Below are 26,846 nucleotides of genomic sequence, written 5' to 3'. Positions count from 1 at the left end.
TTACATTTTGCTTCGCGAAGTCATTGAGTGTGTGGGGGATTGTGTATCCAACGTGTTGGCGGCCATAACTTGTGCCCGTAATAGGAACTTTCCAAGGCGCGTAATAGGAACTTGACACCTGCACTGTCTCATAGGAAGTCTACTCTAGAACTATTTGTGGCGCGCAACGCCCAGTTAAAACGACGACGCCTCTAGAGCCTAGTGCTGAAACGTGAGTGCTCTTTTCTTTGCATCATCTCGATACTGTTCCCCTCAAAGTAGGATTCGGTGCGAGTAATCTGCGAAGACCACTTATCGTTTTCTACGTTGAACTGAAAAACTTTATAAGCCAGTGCAGTTGTGACTGACTTTTGTACGAGTTTGTTCGTGACTCGTCGCCATTCCTAAGCCACCTACTAGCGGCGGGCAGAGATGGCAAGGCAAAAAGCAGATGGAACGAGAGCTGCCGGAAGCTGAAGGTGAAGGAAGTTTTTTCTGAGCAGGGTACAAGAAAACATATACAGGATGATCACATGCCTGCGCGCAGGACACCTCACATGACCATCGATGACAGAGTGGGCGCTTCGTATAAACACAAAACGTGGTGGTGCGCACTCCCTAACGATTGCATGACGGCTCAGCGCGTACACCCTGTACTTTCTGCGTCGTAGCCGGTGCACTCAACTTACGCCGCCGCAGTCAGGAATACAGTTGGCGATATAACACTAATGTTCCTTTAAGAAATTGTACAATTGCACACGGAAACCGGTATTTCGCGGTTGCAAACTGAAAGCGAAGAAGAACTTCGAGGGAACACAGGGGTTTAATGGCGACTGTGCCGTCAATAAAAAAATGGCTGAGGCTTAACTTGGTTAAGCCTGGAGAATGCGAAGCATCATCGTGTCGCGTAATTTGGAGGCGCACAACCACAGCGACGGCGCGAGGTGGGCCCCCGTTTCTCCACTGTCGTGACGTCATCGTGTCACGTGGTGTGACGTCATGTATCACGTGATTTGGAGGCGCATAACCACGGTGAAGGGCTGAAGTGGTAGCTAAAGTAGTATGCTTCGCATAAAAAGCGAAGCACTTGTCACGCTTCTAGATGCGCCGCTGCATAGGCAGTATGAGAGGTGCGACAAAGAAGAAGAACAAAAACAGCTGCCGCTTCCCAGAATTGATGAATCGAAGACAAAGAGGACGATAAAAATAAAAAAAAAACACGCTGGCCTCCGTCGAGCGTGCATGCGAGCAGTCTCTGCCTACAGCCTTGGTGTTCGTGGAAAGAAAAAGCAGAAACTGACGGTGCACTCAGCCGGTGTCGTTCACTCCTGCTTACCGACGAGGACCGCCACAGCGAACTGGTACAATTTGCAGCGAGGCTCGAAGAGGTTTGTGTGGGCTCTGTCTTGCTTTCGCGTACTACGTAGCCTTGTACGCGGCGTAGGAAGATGGTTACTCCCGTTTTCTTTTGCAATCTTCATTTTCACCTTGCTACTTTCTTGTTCAGGCTTCCTTCCCTTCTACTTCTTCCATCGGCTTTGTTTCTTGAAGAGGGCTTAGTCGGGCTGTTTGGTGCATGTCGGTGGAAACTGATTCAACAGCACTGACAGACAGGACGGAAGAGAAGACCCGGTGTCCGTGTTCCCCTCGCCCGTCTTGTCCTTTAGCACTGTTCAATCGGTTTCACTAGCCTTCCTTCTTGCACCTTTTTTCTCTCTTTGCCTTCCTGTTTCTTTGTGTCCTTGCTTCCTTCTTTTTTTCATTCCTTTCTTACCTTGTTTTTTTCTCCATACTCATAGGCCTGGATGCTTCGTGATTTTCTCCAGTTTTCCTTATTTTGACCTCTATGCCTTGTCGCTGTCCTTCCCATAGCTGTGACCCTTAATTTTACAGCACCGCCGCGGTGACTCAATGGTTATGGCGCTCGGATGCTGACACGAAACACGTGGGTTTGATCTCGGCCGCGACGGTCGAATTTCGGTGGAGGCGAAATTCTAGAGACGCGTGTATTGTGCGATGTCAGTGCACGTTAAAGAATTTCCGGAGCCCTTCACTACGGCATCCCTCATAGCCTGAGTCGCTTTCGGACGTTAAACCCCCATAAACCATAGACCAAACCTAATTTTACATCATTTTTCAATTACTGCCTAGACCGTCTCCCCGTTGCTATAGTCGGATACAACTTAAGCCTGCAGCGAAGCTCCGCCCACATTCAGGACTGCCGAACAGAATTCCTGCATGACGAAAAAGAAGCTCGTCGTTGAAACTTTCCTTGCATACCTAAATAAAAACATTATCACAAGAAAAAAATGATAAGCTTTACACTTTTCGTACCTGGCTTGTTTAAGATAGTCAAACATAAAAAGCTGACTTTGTTTACTGTTACGATTGGTTGGCGGAGTAGTACAGGACGCCGCAGTACGTGGCTCAGTGATAGCATGTGCTGTTTTTTTAAGTTGTATCATACTGTAGCAACAGTTTTTTTTATCGACATGGGGTGCGCTCCATTATGCACAATGTTTCTATACATGGCGAATAGCGGCAATCAAAAATCCTCGCATGCAGGCCCGCTGACGAGACGACGTGATGGCCGCCTACACGCTGCGCCTCACCGCGGGTGCGGCTCTCCTGCTGTGCTGCTGCTGCCGCGCCATCGGGGCCGTCGTCCGGGTGTCGCTGGACGGGGAATGGAGGGTCATTGCTTCGGAAAGGTGTTCGTATTAAGGCGAAAGTCTTCAATGGCTCATGCTGTCTTGGCCAAGACGTGTGAACAAATTTGTCCGCGTTTCAGATTGGTCGAAATGGTCGTGACGTCACTGCGCGCGAATTTTGACGGGTGTCCAGCGAAATATGTGAGACAGTTACTGCGCAATTTTCTTTCCTCAAATACAATTTTCATTTTCTTCATTAGGGCCCCTCTTTCTCTTTTCACTCCTCTTCCTCCCTTCCTGTACGGTGCGGTTTGGGTGTCCACCGAGATGACAGAGAATTACAGCGCCATTTCCTTTCCTCAAAAATTGTTGCGTTCAAAGGGCACCCCATTGCGTCGAACCGGTGGTGGCCTTCCGTGTACTTCTTGGAGTCTCTACAATAGGCTGTCGCGTTCCACTCCTAAAGGTGAAAATTAAGCGTCATTAATTGGCAGTCAATTATTTCACCAACAGAATGTGAAGTGAACAATCGCGTAGCAGAACGCGGCACTCAGGCTTTCGCTTTTCACCACTTTAGCCGCTAAAGTTCCACGTAATTTTTCACTTTGCGTTCTCAGCGTCTTTATGTGTATACCTGTCCCCTCCTCGTGCTCAGTTGTAGCGGGCGGCTTCGAGTCGGCACCGCTCAGTGCAAGAAGCGAAGTCAGGAGCAAATCGCTTTCAGAAAACAACATTCTTGACCTACTCCTGACGACTTCGCCCGACGACGTAAAAGGTGTAACCGTGTTACCAGGCAACAGCGATCACAAGCTACTTCACATCCATCTTTCATTATCCATTATAAAGCGGTCTTCAACAAAAAAAGTAATCACCGACTACAAAAGAGCTAATTTAGATGCCATCAGTCATGCTTTATCAGAATTTTACAGCTCTTTCCAGATTGCTTATCAAACTCGCTTCGGGACATTAAATCCCAATAAACCAAACCAAACCAAACTCGCTCGGTTAATTCCAAAGGGGAACTTTTTAAGACCACTGTCCTTTTGTCGAGAAATGAGCACATTCCGTCGTTTTGTGTAAAATCTGATTATAACAACGAATGGTTTAACAGACAACTGAAAAGTCTTCTTAATGGGAAAAAACGGCTTTATAGGACTGCCAACTTGCATAACCGGTCCGCAGCGCGGGAAGGGTACCAGTAATGTGCGAAAGAATATAACAAAAAATTAACCTACGCTAAAAAAATTTCTTCTTCCGGGTTGCATTTTATCCTAAAATCCAACCCGAATAAATTTTGCCGCATTCTTTCCCTTAAATTACGATTCAATCAAATTAAGCTTTTAGACGCTGATCATGGTCCAAAAGGCAGCAAAAGGTGCGCAAAAATTCTAAATAAACATTTATGTTCAGTCTTCTCCTCAGCAGCTTTCAGTCAAAATATTTCCCCAACCACCTCAACAATACCCATGCCTTAAGTAACAGCCACCGCGATAGGAAGAGAGAATTTAATGAGTTCCCTCAAGACTTGTTCACCACCTGGCTGCGACCATATCAACAGTAAACTACTGAAAAACCCTAGTTTAGTCTCAAGCCAAATACTACATCAACACATCAGCGCTTGTGTTTGCGTCCTTCTCGTCTCGTCCTTGTTACAGCTGCGCTGCAATTTTCCAGTATGCAGAACCAACTAGCCGGTCACTATGTTTTAAGCAAACTACATCAATATTTACTCAATCATTACAAAGCGGAGAAACCCTCGACGACTGGAAGAAAGCCGAAATTACACTAATCTTTACAAAGCGTGACCGCACAAATCCTTCCAACTTTCGCTCGATTTCTTTAACGAGCATTCCTTCTAAATTACTTGGACATGTTATATCGTCCAATCTAATCAAGCATCTGGATTCAGTTAACTTCTTTTATCCTCACAAACACGGTTTCCGTGAACACTACTCCTGTGAAACGCGGCTGGCTCAATTCACACATGACATCCTTCGCTTTATGGACGACAACCTTCAAATTGACGACATCTTTTTAGATTTTTCCAAGGCCTTTGACCGTGCTCCGTACTCACAACTGCTGACAAAACTCTCTTTCCTAGACCTTCCTGACAGTCTTACCATCTGGATTGAAACATTTCTTAATGGACGCAAGCAATTTACCTCAAGCAGTGGTTACCGATCACTTCTCACTAATGTTACATGAGGTGTCTCCGCAGTGAGCAGGCTTATCACAACTGCTATACCGAATTTCCTTAAACGATCTGCCAGTTAACATAAACGCCTAGCTAAGACTATATGCACACGACTGTGTCATATACAGCCCCATTCGGCATCTCACCGACAGTCACCTCCTGCAAAAAGACATTGATGCAATAGCTGCATGGTGCGACCAATTGCTCATGCCTTTAAACCTTGAAAAATTCCAACTCTTGTCATTCCCTCGCAAGCGCACTCTAATCCAGCAGACTTACAGCATAAACACGGTTCCGATTGCCCTAACAACAACCTAGAAGTACTTTGGTTTACATCTGACATCGTCACTCTTTTGGGTAACTCACGTCCAAAATATATGTTCCGATGCCTCACGTGTCTTATGTTATCTCTGGGGAAACCTGAAATCAGCATCTCCAGATGTAAAAAAAAAACTGGCTTATCACAAATTCGTCCGCCCCAAACTTGAATTCGCATCATCTATCTGGCATCCATCTCAAGCATACCTTTATGCCGAAATCGAGGCCATCCAAAATCGCGCGGCCAGGTTTATCACCTGTGGGGATACACATGAATCCCCTGCCCCATTGTAACGGCCGCGCGTAATTATCACGCGATGCTATGCGCGCGCCGTTCGGGAGGTTTTGCGAGGGAGGGCACTCTCGCCACCGCCGCTTCCTTTCGCTCCCCGCCGCGACGCCGCGGCGGAGACTTTCCCTCTTTCCTCTCTTACAACGGAGAGACCTCCTCTCCACAGCCCGGGAAGAGACGCGTTTCTCCCGAGGCTCGCTTGTCTTCTGGCGGGAGCCGTGCACACGCACGGATCAGAGATCTGCCACGGAGACCGCTGCCCTTATCGCCCGGCCACCGTGTGTGACTTGACCGCCGCGGGCCGTGAGCGAGGAACCACGCGAGGTGAGCGGAACCTTCTTCCCCCACATTTTTGCGTGCGTTCTGCCCTTTGTGTTTTCCACCCCCGTACGCGAGCGGAACACTCGCCCTCGTTACGGCGGTTGTATTGTTGCTGCTGCATTGTATTGCTCGGGAGCAATAAACGCTCCTCCGAGTAGCATACTCGTGTTGGTCCCCTCTGGCCCGAACCCGCCGTGGTTGCGACTCACCGCACCGCGGGTGGGGGGTCACAGCTCTGACTGCTAGGGCTGGCACGCTGGTGCTAGAGAGCGACAACTGCTTCTAGCCCTTTGAGCGTTATCACAAGAATAACCCCCATATTCTTGGCGCCCAACGTGGGGCCAGAGGTGTGACAAACCGAGTGTCTGTGTGACCGACCGCCGACATACAGACTAGCCATGACGGCGAGCGGGATTGACATCCAGTCCCTGCTGTGGTTGTCCAATACGGCTTCTCAGCAGCAACATCCTGGTCACGGCACTCACTTGGCTGAGACGCCTAGGCGAGCCGTCCGGACGCCTAGCGCGATGGGCGCTACCCCTCCAGCGTTACGACTTTACCGTGCGCTACAGGAGGGGCAAGAACAACGTGGTGGCGGACGCACTTTCGCGCGCGCCCGTTGACGGCTTGGGAAGTAACAACACTGCCCACTCCGCCGCGCCCGACAGCCAGAGCAGCGCGACTGCCGCGCAGCTCACACAACGCCCCGAGGGAAGGGACACCCCGCCTTCCCAGGGCGAAAGCGTGAACCACTTGGAAGGCGTCAGTTCCGTGATGAGCGTTTTCAGCAGAAGGGAGCTATTGGAGGCACAGCGGGAGGATCCATTTTGTCGAAAAGTGTTCGACGGGCACAGGGAGCCGGGCGGCGCGGCCGCGGCGCACATGGAGGCAACTGGTATTGTTGTCCGAGCGGGGCGCTCGAACACAGCTGGTAATGCTGTGAGCGCGATGGATTCCTATCTGCTCGACTCCGATGGCATCCTGCTGAGATATATCCCCTCCGAGAAGGATACACGCGAGTCCTTCAAGGTGATGATTCCACGCACGTTGAGAGGAGCACTTTTACGCTACTTTCATGACACGTGCATCGCTGGGCATGCGAGTGGCCCTAAGACTTACCTCAAGTTGTGCCGCCTCGCTACCTGGCCTGGCATGAAGCGGGATGCGATACGCTACGCCCGCTCGTGCGACGTGTGCCAGAGGGAACGAGTGGCCTGTGGAGAACACCCTCCCCCGCCAACAGGCAGCCGCACCGAGACGCAAGGCTCGACAACAGAGCCCGGCGCCTCGTTACAACTTGCGCCCACGGCAGAAACAACTCTGACCAACGCGCAGGGAGTAATTTCTTCGTCTTAATATGGACGGAACACCCCTTCCATATTTCGCACCGTGGCTTCCGGAGCAAGCACACGCTTTCTCTTCGGAAAAGACCGAGCGGGGTTAGAATGTGTGTAAATCGTTAAAAGTAGCTAAAAAGAAAAGACAGCTTTGCAGCCGCAGGCCAGCTTTCACAGCGTGCCCGGAGGAGAGCCAGCGGACGCCGCAACGACCGTTGCAGCTTCGAACACCGAGAGCCAGGCCGTTTGGAAGGCGGCCGCATTCCGGAGCCAAGAGCCCGCTGTCGCCACCAAGTTGCGCAGAAGAAGAACAGCTTCCGGTCGGCCGCGGGACGAGCGAGCGGGAATTCGGGGAAACCGGCGCCTGTGTCTACCACGGCGAAAACTGCAGCAAAGAAGCCGCCTTGGAGTTCCCCGTGTCCCCGCGGCAGCGGCTTCGCCCGCAAGAAAAGCTTGGTGCCCCGCTGGGCCCGCCTCGCAAGTCCTCTGCGGCAGAGGGAAAATGGGTCGGCGCACCTTTGTCACCCCCCAACGAGAGGAAAAGAGGGCGAGCCAAGAGCAAGCGGTTCATCCAGCTGAGTGGGGGCCTGCCGTACGCTACGACAAGGTGCGTAATTGCCCTGAGCCTGCCTGCCGCCCGCGCGTCCCGGCAAAGCTGCCCTGGCCGACTCACGGGACCTGCGGTCATCGACCCCCCTTTTAACCCTGGGCTCCACGGTCGTCCACGGCGGCCGTCTACAGTGCCTTCCTGCCCTGGCGTCCACGGCCTTCGACGACGGCACTGCTGGCTGTGAGCTGAATCTTTTCTTAATTCGTTTTAAAGTTAAACGGCATTTCGCCGGCCCCACTCGGTACACCCTTTTTGTGAACGTGGTCACTTCTCGGCCGTAGGGCAGTTTTAAGGAGGGGGGGATGTGGGGATACACATGAATCCCCTGCCCCATTGTAACGGCCGCGCGTAATTATCACGCGATGCTATGCGCGCGCCGTTCGGGAGGTTTTGCGAGGGAGGGCATTCTCGCCACCTCCGCTTCCTTTCGCTCCCCGCCGCGACGCCGCGGCGGAGACTTTCCCTCTTTCCTCTCTTACAACAGAGAGACCTCCTCTCCACAGCCCGGGAGGAGACGCGTTTCTCCCGAGGCTCGCTTGTCTTCTGGCGGGAGCCGTGCACACGCACGGATCAGAGATCTGCCACGGAGACCGCTGCCCTTATCGCCCGGCCACCGTGTGTGACTTGACCGCCGCGGGCCGTGAGCGAGGAACCACGCGAGGTGAGCGGAACCTTCTTCCCCCACATTTTTGCGTGCGTTCTGCCCTTTGTGTTTTCCACCCCCGTACGCGAGCGGAACACTCGCCCTCGTTACGGCGGTTGTATTGTTGCTGCTGCATTGTATTGCTCGGGAGCAATAAACGCTCCTCCGAGTAGCATACTCGTGTTGGTCCCCTCTGGCCCGAACCCGCCGTGGTTGCGACTCACCGCACCGCGGGTTAAGGGTCACAGCTCTGACTGCTAGGGCTGGCACGCTGGTGCTAGAGAGCGACAACTGCTTCTAGCCCTTTGAGCGTTATCACAAGAATAACCCCTATACATCTCAGAAGATTCCAAAGAAATTAGTATCACTGCACGCAAACGCACTCTTTCTCTCTCATTACTTGAATCACGCCGCATAATCTCACGTCTTTGCCTGCTTCATCACTTCTTCCACCATCCAGCTTCAAGACACCCACTTCTAAAATTTCCGATAGGAACTTCATGTCGCCTTAGACATAGCCACCCCATAGCCGGTATCAAGACCCTTACATTAGAAAAGAACAGTTCTTTTTTTTCCAACGCAATAACCTTCTGGAATGCCCTACCTAACGACACAGTTTTATGCAACCATTCAAAGCCCTTCCGCACGAAACTCGCCTTTCATGTTCACAATATGTGAATTCTTTGTCATTTTTCCCATGTATTTTTCAATTACTTTCTTCTGTGCCCGCGGCCGAAGAAAATCTTTTTCTTTGTATGATTTCACTGCGCACGTAAACCCTTTATGTGCTTTCTTTATTGCTTTCTCTTTAGCTTTGAAGTTTTTAGTGTGTGCTCATTGTGCATGCGTTTTTTATGCTTATTTATACCAACTGTGGCCCCTCCTAATGTAATCCCCTCGGGCCTTTATGGATGAAATAAATGAAATGAAATGAAAAGAAATCAAGTGAGCAATATTTAGTTCATTGGACACTAGGACACTGAAGTTATTCCAAATCGCGCTGCTTGGCTGTCTGTCATGAAGTATGCCCTCGAGCTGTGCGGGCGACCTAGTGGTTTTCCTTCGCGACTGCTTTTGGAGAAGAATGACGATCAGCTTCGATACATCGCCGAGGGCTTGGCTATGAAAGGATTTTTCAGTGCGAGTTTTAGGGTCACCTACGCGCATGGTGATAGCGAGAACTTTGCTACCATAGCTTTGTGAGTGTTTTTCATACCAGTCTTCACTTTCTACTGCTATGACAAAGAAATTCTAACTCCTGGACTGCAACTATCAAGCAAAAGAAAGAGAACATTGAAACAACAGCAACCTTAAAGAGAAACTGAAGACAACTCCATCCAGTTATTGTTCTCTTTAGAAAGTGATTCTCTGGTTCTTTCTTGGTATGTTGGCGTTTGTCCTACAGTAACTGACTAATTATTAGCTGAGAAAATTGTAAAATATTCCCTGCACTGGATTAAATTTGTGACGTGCATGCTGAAAAGTAGTAGTTGCTGCTGTTTTAAAGTAAATGAGGTGTAGCATACCTTCTAAGAAACGTCAGAGCCCACAAATGGTGTGGACGTATGCTGTTCGTTCCGCGGTCTTTTCTAGCTTATAATGGCGCCGTTATCAATACGCGTGTTCTGTTTATTATTAGACGACGGTGACCTATCGATACAAGAAACCTTCAGTTTGGCCTCAGGGACTGTTTTGAACAAACACTGGGTGAAGGGCGCAAGCAGTCTTTAGTCTCGCGGTCAGCCGGCTGCTTTTTTGAAGGCCCGGGTAAGGACGTCTTCTGACCCATTGATCCCCCATCGGTTTGCTTTCATTTCAGCTCCGGAAATTTCTGCTACCGTACCTGGAGGAATATACACAGCTCTGGCAGAGGCAGGAGTGATCGGAGAGCCATACTACGGCTTCAACGACCAGAAATACGCTTGGGTTGGCAGACAGAACTGGACTTTCACAAGACTTGTATCAGGTGCTTGTTTCATGCTCACCAGCAACGTGACAGCAGTGAGCCTTTGTCACTGTACTGCGCTTCACACTGAGCGTGCAACGCTGCGAAAGGTGCGTTAGTAGCACTCCCAAAAAACATATCACTCTGCCGTGTATCAGTGGTACTTTTCAGAGCCTCAGTGATTGTTCGGACGAAAACATGGAGCGGCAGAAAAAGACATGAAAGGCTGTTCAAATCGCCGTAAAAAGAGACAAGCCTTAAGTTACTGAAGCCTGTTATTATGTTTTTGTCTCATAGCGAGTTGCGTTGTGTAGGCGGATGGAAACACACAAAACTATTTCACAGATGCGTCCCACATCCCCCGTTCAATTTTGTCTTAGTCTCGTTGAGGAGGGTGCGAAACTTTGGCAAGAGGCAAAACTAAGTTTCGGATGTCGCCAGTCATGGTACTTCAGCTTTGTGATAATGAAAGATGCATGCCTCAGCTGTGGACGTATGACGAACACCCTTTTGGGCGCAGATGTACCAGTCACGAATAAGGTGTGTTGTCACAGGCAGCATTGCATGATTTATGTGAAACTGAGTATAACTCTTAATGGGCCGTTATCTTTGTTTTGGTGGCACATTTTTTGTTTTTTGCATTGGGAAAGGAAATAGGCGGCCTAACCCAGTCAACGCAAAGTCATCCACACAATGCCCTCGCGATGCATCGGTCAGAATGTTGTGACATCCTCAGGTAGTCTTAAACTGGAACTCAACTTCAAGAAATCCAGCCGAGATCCATTTGTCTCTCCATAAACACATTCAAAATCTCCTCGGCACTACGTTTTAGGATCTTTTCCTACCATTAAAACACTGTGTCTTTCCTTCTTTACAAGCGCTAAAAGTTTTGTCATAGTACTCATTGTCGCACAAGTGTACTCTTCAACCGCAAATTCGTGCTTGTGGCGTGTTTCCCTGGAGTGGTTGAAAGTGGCATATGTAGTAGTATTCATGTTAAAGGCTTTATGAATTAACAAGTGTACAAACTTCAGTCAGTGTAATTTTGACCTTGCTAGCGTAGCGTAGCTAGGTCTGCTTGGAGAAGCAGCCCTGTGGGAGAGTCTGTACGCTGGTGCTTCTTGTAGATAAAACGAACCGTTCTTCGTTGCACTGACTCGAGCCTAACAGTGTCATTTTGTGCGTACGGAAGCCAAATGATGCTCGCATATTCCAATACTGGTCGGACAAGCGCTTTGTGTGTCAACAGCCTGGTTTCGGTAGCGGAAAACGTAAGACGTGTTTACGAAAGAGAAGCCTACTCATTACTTTTTTGGTTATAACCCGCCGCGGTGGCTCAGTGGTTATGGCACTCGGCTGCTGGCCCAAAAGACGCGGGTTCGATCCCGGCCGCGGCGGCTGAATTTCGATGGAGGCGAAATTCTGGAGGTCCGTGTACTGTGCGATGTCAGCGCACGTTAAAGAACCCCAGGTGGTCGAAATTTCCGGAGCCCTTCACTACGGCGTCTCTCATAGCCTGAGGGACCTGTCGCTTAGAACACTTAACACGTCTTCTTAGCCTGTCGCCTAGAGCACTTAAATTTGAACCGGAAAAGTCTCTTGTCGTCCGGAGCCGGCGCAAGCACCAGACACAGGTCAGCGCACCGTGATAAAGATTCTTATGACTACAACCGCAAACAGTGTTAAATGCTGCCCCGCACATTAAGAGCAAACGCTTTCATAAACGCAAGGTCGAAATTAATGTCACAGTTTTGTGCCTTTCGAAGAGTGATTTGGCCGTGTAACAACGGTACAAATGATCTCCATAAATTTTTATGGCAAAAGGCAGCTTTCGGGCGAAGATCGCCATGCCACCATATGTTTAGCTCTACACAAGGTGGGACCGAAGACCCTTTTTCCAAGCATTCCAGCTCGAATAAACCCAGCACCAGAATAGGAGAATCCATGTTCCCATTGCATCACCGGCGGGTATGCGGCAGAAGTGGGGATCGTACCTTGAACCTTCCGCGTACGAGGCGCATGCTCAAATCACTAGGCCAGTGCTTCTGTCAGCAGTACAATTAAATTCCTACGAGTTTGAGTACGGTTGGGAATCTCGGAGGTCATTGGTTTGTAGCTAGTGGAATGTATTTGTAAGACGCGGGTCTTACAAATACATGGTGTGGCCGCTGGCGTGTGTCGTGTTTAGAGTGCTTTATATTAATTCCGACATAAAGTGCGCTGGAATACCGATCAGTTCATGGTTATTTTTTTATTACCACTGCACATAAGAGCAGACGCCACGGTCACGATTAAAACTGCAAACTCGAGTTCAAGAATCGCACATCCATCAAGATGGCACTGTGGCATCACGAAGTGCAAGTTGCTACGAAGTAAGAGACAACCATCAACCGTTTCCGCGATGGGGTGTAGGTTCGGCTTTTTGTAATTGTCGTGTCCGGTCGCTGTGTTGAATGCAGCGAAAGACGCACACGGTACTTTAAGACTTCGTTTATTTAAAGCCGATGAGGGTGCGACCAGCGTCGACCGAGGCAGGAGCCGAACTGGCCGCCCGAAGAAAGGAGGGAGCGGAGAAGCGTCCACGGGAGGGAGTGGCTTCCCAAAACAGGAGGAGGGTGCGGGGGCGCACCATGGGGGGGCATCTGGCGACAGCGTGCGACGAAGGGCAAGTGGTCGTTAGGAGGAGGATGCGAGTGGTCGTTAGGAGGAGGATGCGAGTGGTCGTTAGGAGGAGGATGCGGGGGCGCACACACACAAAAGCAATAAGGGGACACAACACTTCCTTCCCCCTTAGAAAGTTGCCTGGTATCGTGCAGGGGGTCGGCGCTCACGCGTGGAGGCGCGCTGGCTTTGTGCGCTCGGGGGAGAAACACTTGTAGGCTGGCTGTTGTTCGCTGTGTCTCCTAGGTCTGTCCTGGGCGAAGTCTCTTCTTCCGGGAAGAGGTGCCAGGCTATGTGGGAAGATGGTGCACGTGTTCTCTCCGCTGGCGGACAGCTCTCAGACGGCGTCGTAAATCTACGCAGCTGGTTGAGATGTCGGCGTGCTACTGTGCCATGTATGTTGACGAGCCAAGAGCGCAGGCCTATGCGTCTGACAATTGTAGCTTCCTCCCAGCGTGGCTTTTTCAGAAACTGTCGGGCGAGGACGCGCTGCCCCTCATTAAGCGTGCCGCAGCGCGGAATTGCTTTTTCTTCCCGGAACGTCTCTGCCTTTGGCTCGGGGAGGATGGCTGTGAGCTGGGTTCGCATTTCACGCTCGAACATCATTTTCGAGGGGGTCTCGCCTGTTGTGCTCTGAACCGTCGTGTGCTGCTTGAAGAGAAAGCGCGCAAGGCGGCGCTGCAGCGAGCCTGTCTGATCTCTTTCAAGGGCGCGTTTTAGCTCGGCTACGTAGCGCTCGGCTTGTCCGTTTGTCGCTGGGTGGTAGGGGGCCGATGTAACTGATGAGATCCCGTTGTCGCGATAAAACTTGAGGATCTCCGCAGACACAAACGGTGTTCCGTTGTCCGACACTACCTTGCGCGGCAGGCCGAACGTTGCAAATAGTGATCGGAGGTTGTCAATGACTGCTGCCGAAGTCGTCTGTCCCATTTGCCTTATCTCAAGCCACTTTGTGTAGGCATCTACGACCACAAGGAAAGTGCAGCCCTCAATTGGTCCTGCAAAATCAATGTGCAGTGTGTGCCATGGTGTGTCTGGCTTTTCCCATTCTGGGACAGGAGCTTTCGGCGGGGCGCTCCGGCTGCTCTGGCAAGGCTTGCATTCTCGCACCACTGTTTCGATGTCGTTGTCAATGCCAGGCCACCACATGTAGCTTCTGGCACACTTTTTCATTGCAACGATGCCCCGATGTCCGGCGTGGATGAGAGACATAGCTTGTGCGCGTAGTTCTCTCGGCATCACAACTCGGGACCCAAATATGATGCAGCCGCGATGGGTGCTCAACTCTGTAGCTCGCCTGCGGTAAGCGTCGAAGTTGTCCCCTTTGAGTTTATGCACGTTGCCTTGTTGAACAGCTGTGTAAACTAGCCGGAGAGCTGCGCACTTCTGCGTAGATGCTGCAACTGTGCCTGCTGTAAGCGGAGGTTCTGGCAGTGCTTCGAACATCAGAACGTCTCCTGGTGGAAATGGTTCGTCAACAGTTGCGTCTAGTGGCAGACGGCTTAGCGCATCGGCGTTTTGATGTTTACTCCCATTGCGGTAGACCAGAGCGTAGTCGTACGCTGAGAGTTTGATGCACCAACGTGTCATTCGCGGAGACAAAGTTGGTGGCATAGGCCTTTGTGGTCCCAGAATGCCCAATAGCGGTCGGTGATCGGTTATAAAGGTCACCTTCCGGCCGGCAATGTACTGGTGAAAATGTGTCGCCGCGTAGACGATGGCTAGCCCTTCTTTGTCAAGTTGCGCGTAGTTGCGTTCTGCTTGCGACAACGTACGTGAGGCGAAGGCGATGGGAGCTTCCCTTCCTTGCTCGTCAGTTTGCGATAGAACCGCGCCGACTCCGTACGGTGATGCGTCGCAAGCCAAAAGCAGAGGCTTCCTTTCGTCGTAGTGGCGGAGGACTGTACATCTTCGAATCAGGTCTTTCAGGGCATCGAATGACTGCTGATGGCGTGGCGACCATGTCCATGTCACATCTTTCCGAAGGAGTTGGTATAAGTCGTTGGCCACGGTAGCTCTTTGTTCCAAGAACCGGTCGTAGAACGTCAAGAGTCCGAGAAAAGCCTGTAGCTCCTGCTTGTTTGTTGGAGCTCGTGCTTCTGTGATCGCTCGCACTTTGTCCTCGGTAGGGTGAATGCCTTCCGCATCAATTCGGTGTCCCAGAAATTGCACCTCTGGCACCGCAAAACAGCACTTCGATTTGCTTATGCACAAATTAGCGTTTGCTAGCCTTTCGAGAACGAGCTCTAGGCGCACTGCATGCTCTTCAGTGGAAGTGCCACTGATGATGACATCGTCAAGGTAGACACAAACTCCTGGGATGCCCTGAAGCACTGTCTCCATGAATTTTTGAAATATGGCCGGGGCTGCAGCTACGCCAAAAGGCAGTCGCTTGACTTTGTACAAGCCTTTCAGTGTGTTAATTGCCAATAATTCAGCAGTTGACTCGCTCACCTTCAGCTGCTGATACGCCTGGGTGAGGTCCAATGTGCTGAAGACTCTTGCGCCACGCAGTACACTGAATACTTCTTCAGGTGTCGGTAGCGGGTAAGAGGACGCTTTAGTCGCAAGATTGACGGTGCTCCGGTAGTCTCCGCAGAGGCGTATGGTTCCGTTCTTCTTGCGAACTACGACAAGTGGTGTGGCCCATTCTGAATGCTGCGTCGGCTCGATGACACCTTGCTGCTCCAGTTTGTCCAACTCTTTTTCAACTGAATCTCGGAGAGCAAACGGCACCGGCCTGGCCTTCAGAAATTTGGGTTGCGCGTTGTCCAACAACTCCAGTGTGACCGGGGGCCCTTCGTTTCCTGGAATCTCTTCCGAGAATACTCTTTCGTATTTCTCTTGCAGTTGCTCAACCATGTTCTGGCTCGGCGTCTGGTGTATGCCGGATATCATCACGCCTAGTGGAGAAAACCAGTTTCTCCCTAGAAGGCTTGATCCTGTGCCCTTCACAACAAGCAGAGGTAGCGTATGGGTCTGGCCGTTGTAGTTAACCTGCACGTTGGCAGAGCCCAATAGTGGCAGATTCTGTCCTGACCACGTTCGCAGGTGCGTGTCGTCTTGTTGCAGGGCGGGTGCGTCAGATGGCCATGAAGTTCGGAACGTGTCCTCACTGATCAGAGTACAGGCTGCGCCGGAGTCCACCTCGAACTTAATCAGCTGGTGATGTACGCTTACTTCTGTAAAAATCTTCGGTCGCGTGCCGAGATTCATGGTGTTCAGGTCGTACAACACAGATGGTGTTGCTGATGTTGTTCCATGGAGATCAGATAGCGGCGTATTCTCTGAGGCGTTGACGCTGTGATTAGGCTGGGAAGGTGACTTTATCTTGGCAAGTCTCCGTTTCGTAATGCATGCTCTTTCGATATGCCCTCGCTTGTGGCAAAAATTACACGTGGCTGACTGGAATCGACATCCCTGGGGGTTGTGTTGGTCGTCACACCGCCAGCAGCGTTGTGCCTTTTTGACCGATTTTACAACAACAGAAGGCTTGCGCACCTGGTTGCTTGTCTGGTGTACCGGCTCGGTGTTCCGGCGAATCCCTCTCTGCTGGTGACCGGCGCTCTCCGCTCGAACGGCGATGTCGTAAGCTTTGCTGAATGTGAGGTCCTTCTCAGCGAACAGGCGCTGCTGCAGTGACTCGTCACTCAGTCCGCACACAAATCTGTCGCGTAACATCACGTCCAAGGGAAGCATGGTGGTGTTAGCAGAAGAAGCTGCGTCTCCCTCCTGCCCGGTAGCTGTTGTCGACAGCGTTCCAAAATTGCAGTCGGCAGCGAGCTTCTTGAGCGCGGCTACGTAGGCGCTCACAGTTTCTCCTCCCAGTTGATCTCGTCGTTGGAAGCGAGCCCGGCTGTAGACCTCGGATGGCCTTGGGTCGTAGTGCTTTTGCAGCGCTTTTACGATGTCGTCGTAAGACACTGCCGCTGGTGTGCTTGGCTGAATAAGGGCGCAGACAGTATCGTAGGTCTGCTCCCCGCACAGCGTCAGCAGGTTGGCCCTCTTCAAGGCTGGGTCTGTGATGTTGTTAGCTTCAAAGTAGAACTGAAGGCGTCCAACCCACGATGACCACGATGAGCCGTTGAACTCTGGTATCTGATTGGGAAACCCTCGCGTAGCCATGGCTTGTCAATAGCGTTGCGTAGCGCGGGTCGAATCCCATCCTCGTCGCCACTGTCGTGTCCGGTCGCTGTGTTGAATGCAGCGAAAGACGCACACGGTACTTTAAGACTTCGTTTATTTAAAGCCGATGAGGGTGCGACCAGCGTCGACCGAGGCAGGAGCCGAACTGGCCGCCCGAAGAAAGGAGGGAGCGGAGAAGCGTCCACGGGAGGGAGTGGCTTCCCAAAACAGGAGGAGGGTGCGGGGGCGCACCATGGGGGGGCATCTGGCGACAGCGTGCGACGAAGGGCAAGTGGTCGTTAGGAGGAGGATGCGAGTGGTCGTTAGGAGGAGGATGCGAGTGGTCGTTAGGAGGAGGATGCGGGGGCGCACACACACAAAAGCAATAAGGGGACACAACAGTAATCTTAGGCCCTTTCTTGCTGAGATGTCAGTAAGCAGACTGGGCTACCTGATGGCCAAGTCAGGCAGCTGGTCCACGCATTAGCCCCCCCCCCCCAGTAAAATTTTCAACAAAATTTCATATCTTATTTTAAGTAATCATCAAACACATGAAATTGATTTTGCACCTCATACATAATAGAAGAGCGCCTTCAAAGGCCCTCTACGCACGCCCAGTGAGCTTCGATACTCCGAGGGGCGCTTAACGCCTCGTACACCTCCTCTACCAGCATTGAGACCAGGAGAAGGGCCATCAGTACTCTACCAGGCAGTAGGATCCATCTTTGAACAAGCTGCTCTTAATTGCATCACTCTCCCCATCGTTAACCTGGCTTCCCGCTCCCATATGAAATCCATGTCGCCCCTAATGGAAAATAAATTGCTGCCGAAATTGATGCCATTGCTACCGGGGAGGCTCGCTGTACGCGTAACCCACTTCACCTGTCCCTTTGATTCGACCATCGTGTGCACAAACCCTCCACTGCGTTCAGGTGGAAGCCACTGCTTACTGTATTGCGCGCGACAGCCAGACTGTGACGACCTACAACCTGGGTCCTAACAATGATCCTCTCCTTCCCTGTCTAGAAGCACGTCTCAGCTTTATTCTGATGCACACCACCGCTTACATGGCTATGCAGATGAGACTACTGTGCTAACTGAGAAAACCAATTTTCAAAATTTCCCAAGAGGTGTGTGAGGGAAACGCCGTGAATATAAGCCCAATTCTTTGCTATTTTAGCCCCCCTGAGTGTGCACCTATCTTCTTACAGCTCTATGGCGTCAGAAGGATCGAGTAAACAACATTTTCGGGACCTTGCGGTTTCCTTTTAAGCTGAGAAATATATTTCCAGTCGCTACAGAAAATTGGTGCAATGTTTTCAGTGTTTCCTACCTGATGTTTTGTCACCTGTGATCAGCATTGATCAATCACTGGTCATATTTTGCACATTATAGTTTCAAGTGGAGGTTCTGTATTCAGCCGAAAACTTTTATGGTAAGATATCTTCATCAGCCGATTTCAGACGAGCGCAAGAATAAGGTCTCTCGAACTGACATCCCACTGGCACTGTTCTGGTAGAGCTTTGCTATGACTCGCGTTTAACTTTACTTTGACAGACTTGGTAACAAATGACTCTGTGATTGCTAATGAAAAGGTAACGTGTGTGCTACCCCTGTTTCAGAAAGGCAGTGCCCGCAAATAAAAACTTCATGAAGCTTTGCACCGCATTTCTCAGCTCGTGAACGTCAGCGGAAAAAATGGAAAAGCCTGAGCAGTGGTACAATCAAAGCCCACACGCTCGTAGGAGTAACCTGCGGACACCAGAATACATCCTGTATATCGCCCACAACGACGCAATCGAGCCCACATTAGAAAGTGGTGCGGTGAACACGGTACTGTAATCGCAGCCTGTCGGCCTAACCCGATCTCTCCATCAGACTGACTCAGCCTGATCCGTCTCCTTCCCCTTGGCCTTGGAGACATACCCGGCAAAGTCTCCAGCGTACTTTCCTACGCATAGATTTTTTTTTTTGAGAATGCATAAAGTGCTTAAATTTATCGTTTTACATTCATTTCTTCCGAAGTGAGGAAGCCTGCTGCCAGCTTCTGGCTGTAACAGTAGAGGCCGCTAGAGAGAGCGTCCTGATCGCATATCTCCGCTTCTTACCCAGTGGGCGATGACCTGCTCAGTCAACGCCGCGTTTCTCTGGTGGCTCATGGCATTGACACGGTGTGCAACGTGAGCTTCAACGGCCGTCTGCTATTCCGCACCAGCAACATGTTCGTCCGCTACAAAGCGGACGTGAAAGGCATACTTCAGGTGAGTCGCGCACAAGTTTTGGGTATGTTTCCTGCGTCGGTAGCTAATGGCTGTTGCTGTTTTCAACTCAGACTGCAGCTATTTATCATGAGTATAGATCTTCGACAAAGTTCCTACCAGAAGTTCTGTTACGGAAAGGAAAAGCGTCAATTGTGTTTGTTTCTCCAAGAGTTTTTTTTTCGCATCTGTACAGGCATGTGGTGCCTTGTCTAATAATTTGGTTCGCCGCACGCTTTGTGGTCTGCCGGTGTCCGAAATGCTCGAACTAATCTCCTCCCAAAGAGAATTTTGAAATCTTTGCAACAAGCTTTAATGTTCAAATCTGTACCATCTGCGGAAGCTTGTCGCACTCCGGCAAAGTGTCTCTAGCTGCCCGGAATCGACGCATGTGCTCTGACATTGCCGAATGGTACAACCGTCTTCCTGCAGGTAGCTTTCGCCATCGGTAACAGGGCCAGTAATTATTTTGTTTTCTTGTGACTCGGCTCACTGCATTCGTATTGGAGAGCCCAGACAGTTGCGATCACTAAAGACAGTTTCTGTCCTCGAGTTTGTTGTTTTCTGCCTTCCTGAACGTGCTCGACCATGCAGTCTGTCCTACTACATAGCCAGTTGTGGCTGCATGTGTACATTTCTGTTCGCGAGGAGTGTCATCGTTCTAGCGTTTCTCATTTCAACTGGGAGAGGTACAGGGACGGAACCCTCGGCTTTCTCCCAAAGAGAGCATCTAACTTTCAGGATTGCTGTGGGCAGGTGTTTGAAGGTTTGTTCCCAGATAAGCGGTCGGTGTTTCAACTCAGTTGCTGCGAAGAACGCTTCAGCCTGCCGTTCATCCATAGTGCGAATTTCCCAAAGGGATTTTGCCCAAAATGCTATATGCGGGGGGTGTGCGGGTATTCGTATTTTTTTTAAATATTGAACCGAATGTCCTCCTAATCGATTCGCCAAATGAATCAAATAGTCCAGACTTGAATAGTTTCCGAATAACAATCGCGAAAAAACACCTTCGTTATATCTGACAACTTGTTAGACAGCGGCACAAACTGAGACCCCACACAGGTAGCAGCCGCAACCAGCCTACTTAGGAGCGTGGAGCTTGCAGGCTTCAGCGCCGCGACGCGGTCCATTCTTCTTAAGACTCTCCTAATGCTGGCCTTAAAGATCGAACCATGAATCTCTGATCTCAGAGGCTCAAGCAGTACCATAGCTAGCACTCCTTTCATCTACCGGGAGGTGGCTCTACAACTTTTTTTACAGTAGCAAAAGTTATTTTTCCTATGCGTGTGGCTTATGGCATTGGTGTTGCTTGCAGATCAGTCGTTGCGTGCCCTCATCAGAGATAAGTGTTACGTCTTTTAACATCATAGCCATAACTCCACGAGGTAGAGATCCGTTGGTTGCGCTCGCACGCCACAATTACGACATACGACGATACAACCTTGGGCGAGAAACTGTCGACTACCTAATCTACTGCAGGCTTGGATAACGAATAAGAGCGACCCTGTGAATGTTTTAATGGCAAGTGCCGTGGAGTATAGGTTATTTTTTTCAATGGGCATCTATTTTTTCTTAAAGGTTGGTCGCTGATTGGAGAGCCAAATCTAAAGAAATATATAACTTCGGATGCAGACGGCATCTGCGTTTTCCTTGAATTACGAGTGTTCATCATTAGGTGCCGCTATATCTTGTTATACGCGTATGCATAGCATTTCGGTTTTCATCTCGCCAAAAAAATTTCTGGCTTTTGAGTCACTATATTTCCTGATTGGCTGAGGTCGCGTGGCCTCGTGACGTCATCACAATCCGTCCACTGTTAGAGGTGGCAACCTGCACACTGAGTAGTGAGCAGACCACATACGGTGGCAGGTAATGATTTCTAATCGAGGTCACGTGACCGTACGACCTGATCAATACATGTGTCAACCTGCCCACCGCGTTGTGTGCTACTTGCACCCCGTGGCAACAAAACTAATTCACGCAAATTAAACGAAATTGCCATCTTCTCACTGTGGCGCTGTGCATGAGCCTAAGGGGAGCTCGGGAAGGCACGCTGAGTCTCACAAGCCCCACCTGCCGGGGCAGTGGCGCATCGCTAAACCGCGGCGCCACTGCGAGAGTAGTCGGACTCCCTGCGTTCTGTGAATACATTTGAAAATGTCGTTATGTCATCAGCACAACGTGACCACCTGAGGATCAATGATAGGGCACCGAAAGAATGGAAGCTGGCCCACCCGCTTATATTCGAAAGCACCCCCAAATTTTTCCAAAGGACCCCCAGAGAGCGGAGTAAGGTGGATTATTAAGAATATTTGGGTATATTAAGGGGTATCAGCGTCTCGGAAAGCACCTGTCGGGAGGGCACTTGACAGCGTGCAGGCTATCCATCAAGGCTTACTCTCGGCGGCGTGCTTTCCTGAAACGAGGTAAAGCTTGGGCATGTTGGTGTGTCATTATCGTTACAGTGCGAAAATCTAGGCAAGATGCACGGGTTCGGTCATACGGCCTATATAAAAAACGACGCCACTACGTTTTGCTACGTTGTGGACAAGACTCCTGTAGGAGAGCGTAAACGCCTTTTCATAAACTTTCTTTTGCTCGACGGCATCTACTTCTGTCAGGAGCATGTGGACGGGTGAATTGTAGGGGATGAAGAAAGCGAGGTGAAGTGCGCGGCGCAACATTATAGGCGTGCAAAGCTTAAGTAAGGACTTAGTGCTATTAAAGGTGTGTGAAAAGGTTTGAAAGAAACACTCCCGTGGGTGATAGTTAAAACTATGCTTTGTAGGCTTTCGTAATCTAAGAATTGCTTATGCGCTTTTACATGAACTCCTACACTAAATGGTGATGGTTTTTCAAGCAGAACACTTGCCATGTAAACCAGAATTAGTCTCTTCGGGATCTGAAGTTAAGCGACATCTGACCTCGACTTTCTGTTGAGCTGCTGAGTCACCATAAGCGCATTAAATAAAATGGAATAACGTGAACCCAAGGATTAGCGTCTTGCAATTTTCGCTGTTTCCTCACCCAGTCATTTTTGGGGTTGAGAAAAAATTTAACACGTGAGAACGGGGAATGTGCAAGCGACAGTGGATGTCTCCGTCGATTGACAGTAAGGCGAAACGGCTTTGCACTTTTCAAACGCGCGTGATGCAAGCCCGAAATGTGCTGCCTATGCAGATGTTTTACGTGGAGCAAGATTCATATTTGGCACGAAATAATGCAGGTCTGATTTTTTTTCTCAGTTCGACATGATTGCTCGCTAGCCACAAGCAGGAGGGTGAGGTGGGCGGATTAGTAGTGCGCTGGCTGACAGGCCAAAGCTGCCACCTGGCTTTATCCTCTGAATCTATGCCACTGATGAGCACAGCAGGCTTCAACCAAACAATCTTTATTTCAGTTTGTACATGCAAACTGGGGATGGTGAGAAAAAAGCAGTGAATGATACACCGCTTGACGGGCCTCACCGCTCTTACAATTCAGCAGTTGGCACGAGGAAAAATAAAAAAGAAAACACTGCTAAAAGTGGATACAAGTGCGCTTGTGAACAACAATGTTTTCGGAAACAGATATCAAACAACTCGCAGCAATAGTTATAGTAAAAGACAGAGAGGTTATTACACAGAGTGGCATAGTACACGCAGACACTTCGCATCACTGTAGCACAGATTGCTAGATAAAGCTTTTCCGGATGGCAGACAAAGGCATATTATTCACTTGGTCACTGAATGAGGTATTGAGGAACTTTGGCAGGATATACCTTAGCATACAAAATCTATAGTTAGTTCCGCATTTTGGTAGTGCACACCTACACTGCAATCTGATGTCGTACGATCAGTGGCGACATGTCATTGGTACAACCTGAGAAATAAATGAATCACCCTTTTTTATCACTGTTTTGTAAAAACATGCAAATCTGTAGTCAAATACTAACACATCTTTGCAGAAATTTCTAACGCTGGTAGAAGAACAGTTGCGTGATAATTAAAACATGATTAGACAAGCAGACCACTCATTTGACTTCATATAACAGCATCAGTATGAACAGATTACTTACAATGTATAAAGTTGCACCCTTTCCTGTGAAACATGTTCACTCGTTTTGTGTTTTATTTCTTGTTAGCTGTATTTTTTTCCCTTACTCATGTATTTATTTGTAACCAACAGTATTTTTAATGTACTCCATTCCATTTGTATTCGATTTGTACCTTTTTACTATGCGCCCATCCTGTAAAAATGCCAATGGGATTGACAGTATCTGAAATAAAAAACATAAAAAATAAAATAATTTGTTGAGAGAAATAGTATTAAAATGTACGTGAATGTGTCTAGTCGGCGAATCGTACGACCCGATGACAATTGCACGAAGCATTTTCTTGTGCAATGTTTGCATTTCTAGGGCGTTAGATACCGTTGTGTTGCCCCAGAGAAGGAAACAATAGCTTAGGTGGGAATAGAAGAGTGCATAATACAAAGTCTGTCTTGACCTGTGTCCAGCCGGAGGGCAACCTTGTGGCGGTGAACTGCGAGTCGCCGGTGCTGTACGCAAACTGGACGCACGAGGAGCGCATGCGCAGCTCGTACCCGGTCTACCCGGAGTGTCCGCCTGCCGAGCAGCAAGGGGAGTGCCACGTAAATCTGATCCGCAAGATGCCCTGCTCCTTCAGCTGGGACTGGGGGCCCTCCTTCCCTTCCGCCGGAATCTGGTGAGCAGTGAGGGAGCTTCATTTTAAAAAGCAACTGCTCCTCAGAAAGAAGTTTGAGTTTGAGTTGATTTCAAACAAGCATGTTTACATACATGTTTGAGGTGTACGGGAGTAAAAGCCGCTCAAGAGCAGCTTGACAAAGCTCCCATTACCCTATTATACCGGTAGTGCAGGACAGAAAACACAGATTACACTAAAAGATAACATACGACAAAAATCAACCAGAAGCAGTACAGTACAACAAAAATTGTGCAAATACGACAATACAAGACATTATTACATATTCACTTTATAATGGTACTCGTGCAATCAATATACAGGTGCATTAGAAATAAAGTTCTTTTAAGATTTTAGAAGAAAAAGAAGAGCTGGTAATGTATTATTGTGCAACTTCAAATTTATGTAATGTGTATGGCAAGGCATAGTAAAGTGTTCCAAAGCCATAGTTTGTGCGCGGATGTGGAACATGCCAGTGTTCGCGGCATCGTGTTGTGTAATTTGAAGGATTTTCATGTAATTTAGAGATGTCTCTAAATAACATATTGTTTTGCTTAACTTGAACTTTATAGGACCTAAGAATGCGAAATTCATATATTTTTCGATTTTCATTATGTGCTATGTTGAGAAATGGGAGCTAATGTGTGACATACATCGCTACGGCTGTCAATGCAGCCTTCTGCAATTTCAGAAGTTTTATTTTTGAAGTTTATTTTGTGGTCCTCACACCAAATTAGAGTAGTTAATGTAAGACTCGAATAAAGCATGATATATTGCGATCTTTGTTTTAGTTGGTAATGTTCGCTGAAATTTTCTTAATACTCCTACAACACGAGGTTGCCTAGTTCGGCACATCGCACATAATAATGGCTAAAAATAATAACTGTCGACAGAATACCTGCTCCTCAGGAAGAAGTTAAGCACATCGCACATAATAATGGTTAAAATAATAACTATAGACGGAATACCTGCTCCTCAGGAGAAGTTGGGCAGATCGCACATAATAGTGGTTAAAAATAAGTGGTACATGTATCACTGAAGGGCTGTTAAACATTTCTCAGATGCCATGAATGCCATCAATATGCAGCAACTGGAAGACTGTGTAACGCACGCACTCACGCACACACGCAGGCACGCGCGCACACACACACACACACACACACACACACACACGCGCGCGCGCGCTCGCACGCACAGAGAGAGAGAGATGGGCAGATGGTTAAACATGATCACCTGCTTGCATCCAGAACAAGAAGTAAGTTCATTGAGGGGCGCAGAATAGAATACTGCTCTATGATTTTCTACATGTTGCGAAAAAATGCTGCATGAGCTTGTTACTTCTTTGTTTCATCAGCTGCCGGAATATATGCCGAAGAACTTGTTCGAGAAAGCGAAACCAGGAGTGATAAATTTTGAAAATAGATACGCTGTTCGAATATCCCCTTCGGGATGTTAACTTTGCTTGGACAATCCGCCATTTCACCCGCGCTGTTTATTTTTTACGTTAATGAGCACTGCGAGATTACTTTAGCAGTTTTGTGTTGGTCAGTTTGTTACTTTTTATATCTTTGCAATACCAGAATTTACGCATTCTTTAAGTGGTACCATGTAAGCTACCTGCTGCCTGGGGCACTCACGAGCCAATGAGTGCTCTTGCGGAGCAGACCATCATGCCCGACGTAAATGGCAGAATTAAGTTAGCATTATTACTTTTATTTCGGACTACACAACTTGGGCGTCTCGCTGGTGGTTCAGAGCAATCACTGAATCACCTGCGGTGACGAGGATGGGCTGTGAAGAATAGGAATGAGAGCTTCGATGACTCGTACGGTTAGGGCGTAGCTCACGTGACGATCGCATTCACCGCTCCTTTTGGAATGTCCCTTCTACCGCGCTACCTCATCGTAGGCAACGTTGAACCCCTTTCAGGGGACGCTGCGAGCTGAGGTCAAGACGCAAATGTTATTAAGGCGAGAGCCTTTAATGCCTCATACTGTCGTCACCAAGACGTGTTAGCAGATGTGTCCGCATTTCGGATGCATGCCTTATACGGGCATATGCCAATCAATAGCCAATCGATACTTAATCGGGTGCGATAGAAAGACATCGGAACATAATATAAAGGTTATATCATTGTACTAAATGACTGATTGGTAATTAGTTGTAGTTCAGAAGTGGCATGTGGGACTGTGCACTGCGCCTGTACCTTAAGTAACATTAATTAATCAGTGTACTATTTAAGGTCGCATTAACTATCACTAAGCATACAATAACTAGAATCACGAAATGTGCAAGTCATGCTTAACTATCATTAACCATCATTAATAGTTAGACGTTTCTATACGTTTCATATACATTGTGTCGAACATTCTAGAGAGTTCCATCACTTGACAGGTGAGTGACAGGACATGATGGATGGCATTAGAACTATGGTAAAGACCAATTAGCCACATAAATAAATAAAACCGAGTAGGAAATTGGTAGAGTTTGGAAATCGAAACAGGGCCTCCGGAGTGCGAGACGAGCACGCCAACCATTCCGCCATGTCAGCTCGATGGTTTGGAATAAACTCTAGCCAATACGGCGTCTTCGTTCACTCCAATCGTCCTCCCTTTCTTTACGGCGAGGTTCAGGTGTCCACCGATATATGCAAGAGAGATACATTTCCTTTCCTCAAAAACCAATTTACCGTCCAGCAAGGCATAGAGCCGAATGGGCGATGGCGTTCTGTGGACTCCCTGGCAGCGTTGCAAGATGCTGTAGCGTTCCACTCTTAGAGGCGAAGTTTAACATCCTAACCACACATCAG

General features: G+C 49.1%; 1 protein-coding gene across 1 annotated transcript in view; it reads left to right on the top strand.

Moving 5' to 3' along the window:
• Positions 1-2,565: 2,565 nt before the first annotated feature.
• LOC149327536 (beta-mannosidase-like) overlaps positions 2,566-26,846 on the top strand; it is a 201,024-nt gene continuing 176,743 nt past the window's right edge. The window contains exons 1-4 of the mRNA XM_089562649.1: positions 2,566-2,692; positions 10,165-10,311; positions 19,189-19,337; positions 23,832-24,040. Coding sequence (XP_089418775.1) covers positions 2,566-2,692; positions 10,165-10,311; positions 19,189-19,337; positions 23,832-24,040 — 632 coding nt within the window. The remainder of the gene's footprint in view (positions 2,693-10,164; positions 10,312-19,188; positions 19,338-23,831; positions 24,041-26,846) is intronic.

This window comes from Amblyomma mixtum, chromosome 10 (assembly GCF_055824585.1).
Source record: "Amblyomma mixtum isolate Tamu chromosome 10, ASM5582458v1, whole genome shotgun sequence".
Classification (NCBI taxonomy): Eukaryota; Metazoa; Arthropoda; class Arachnida; order Ixodida; family Ixodidae; genus Amblyomma; species Amblyomma mixtum.
Note: the sequence above shows the minus strand (reverse complement) of the source record. Positions and strands in the feature narration are given on the sequence as shown.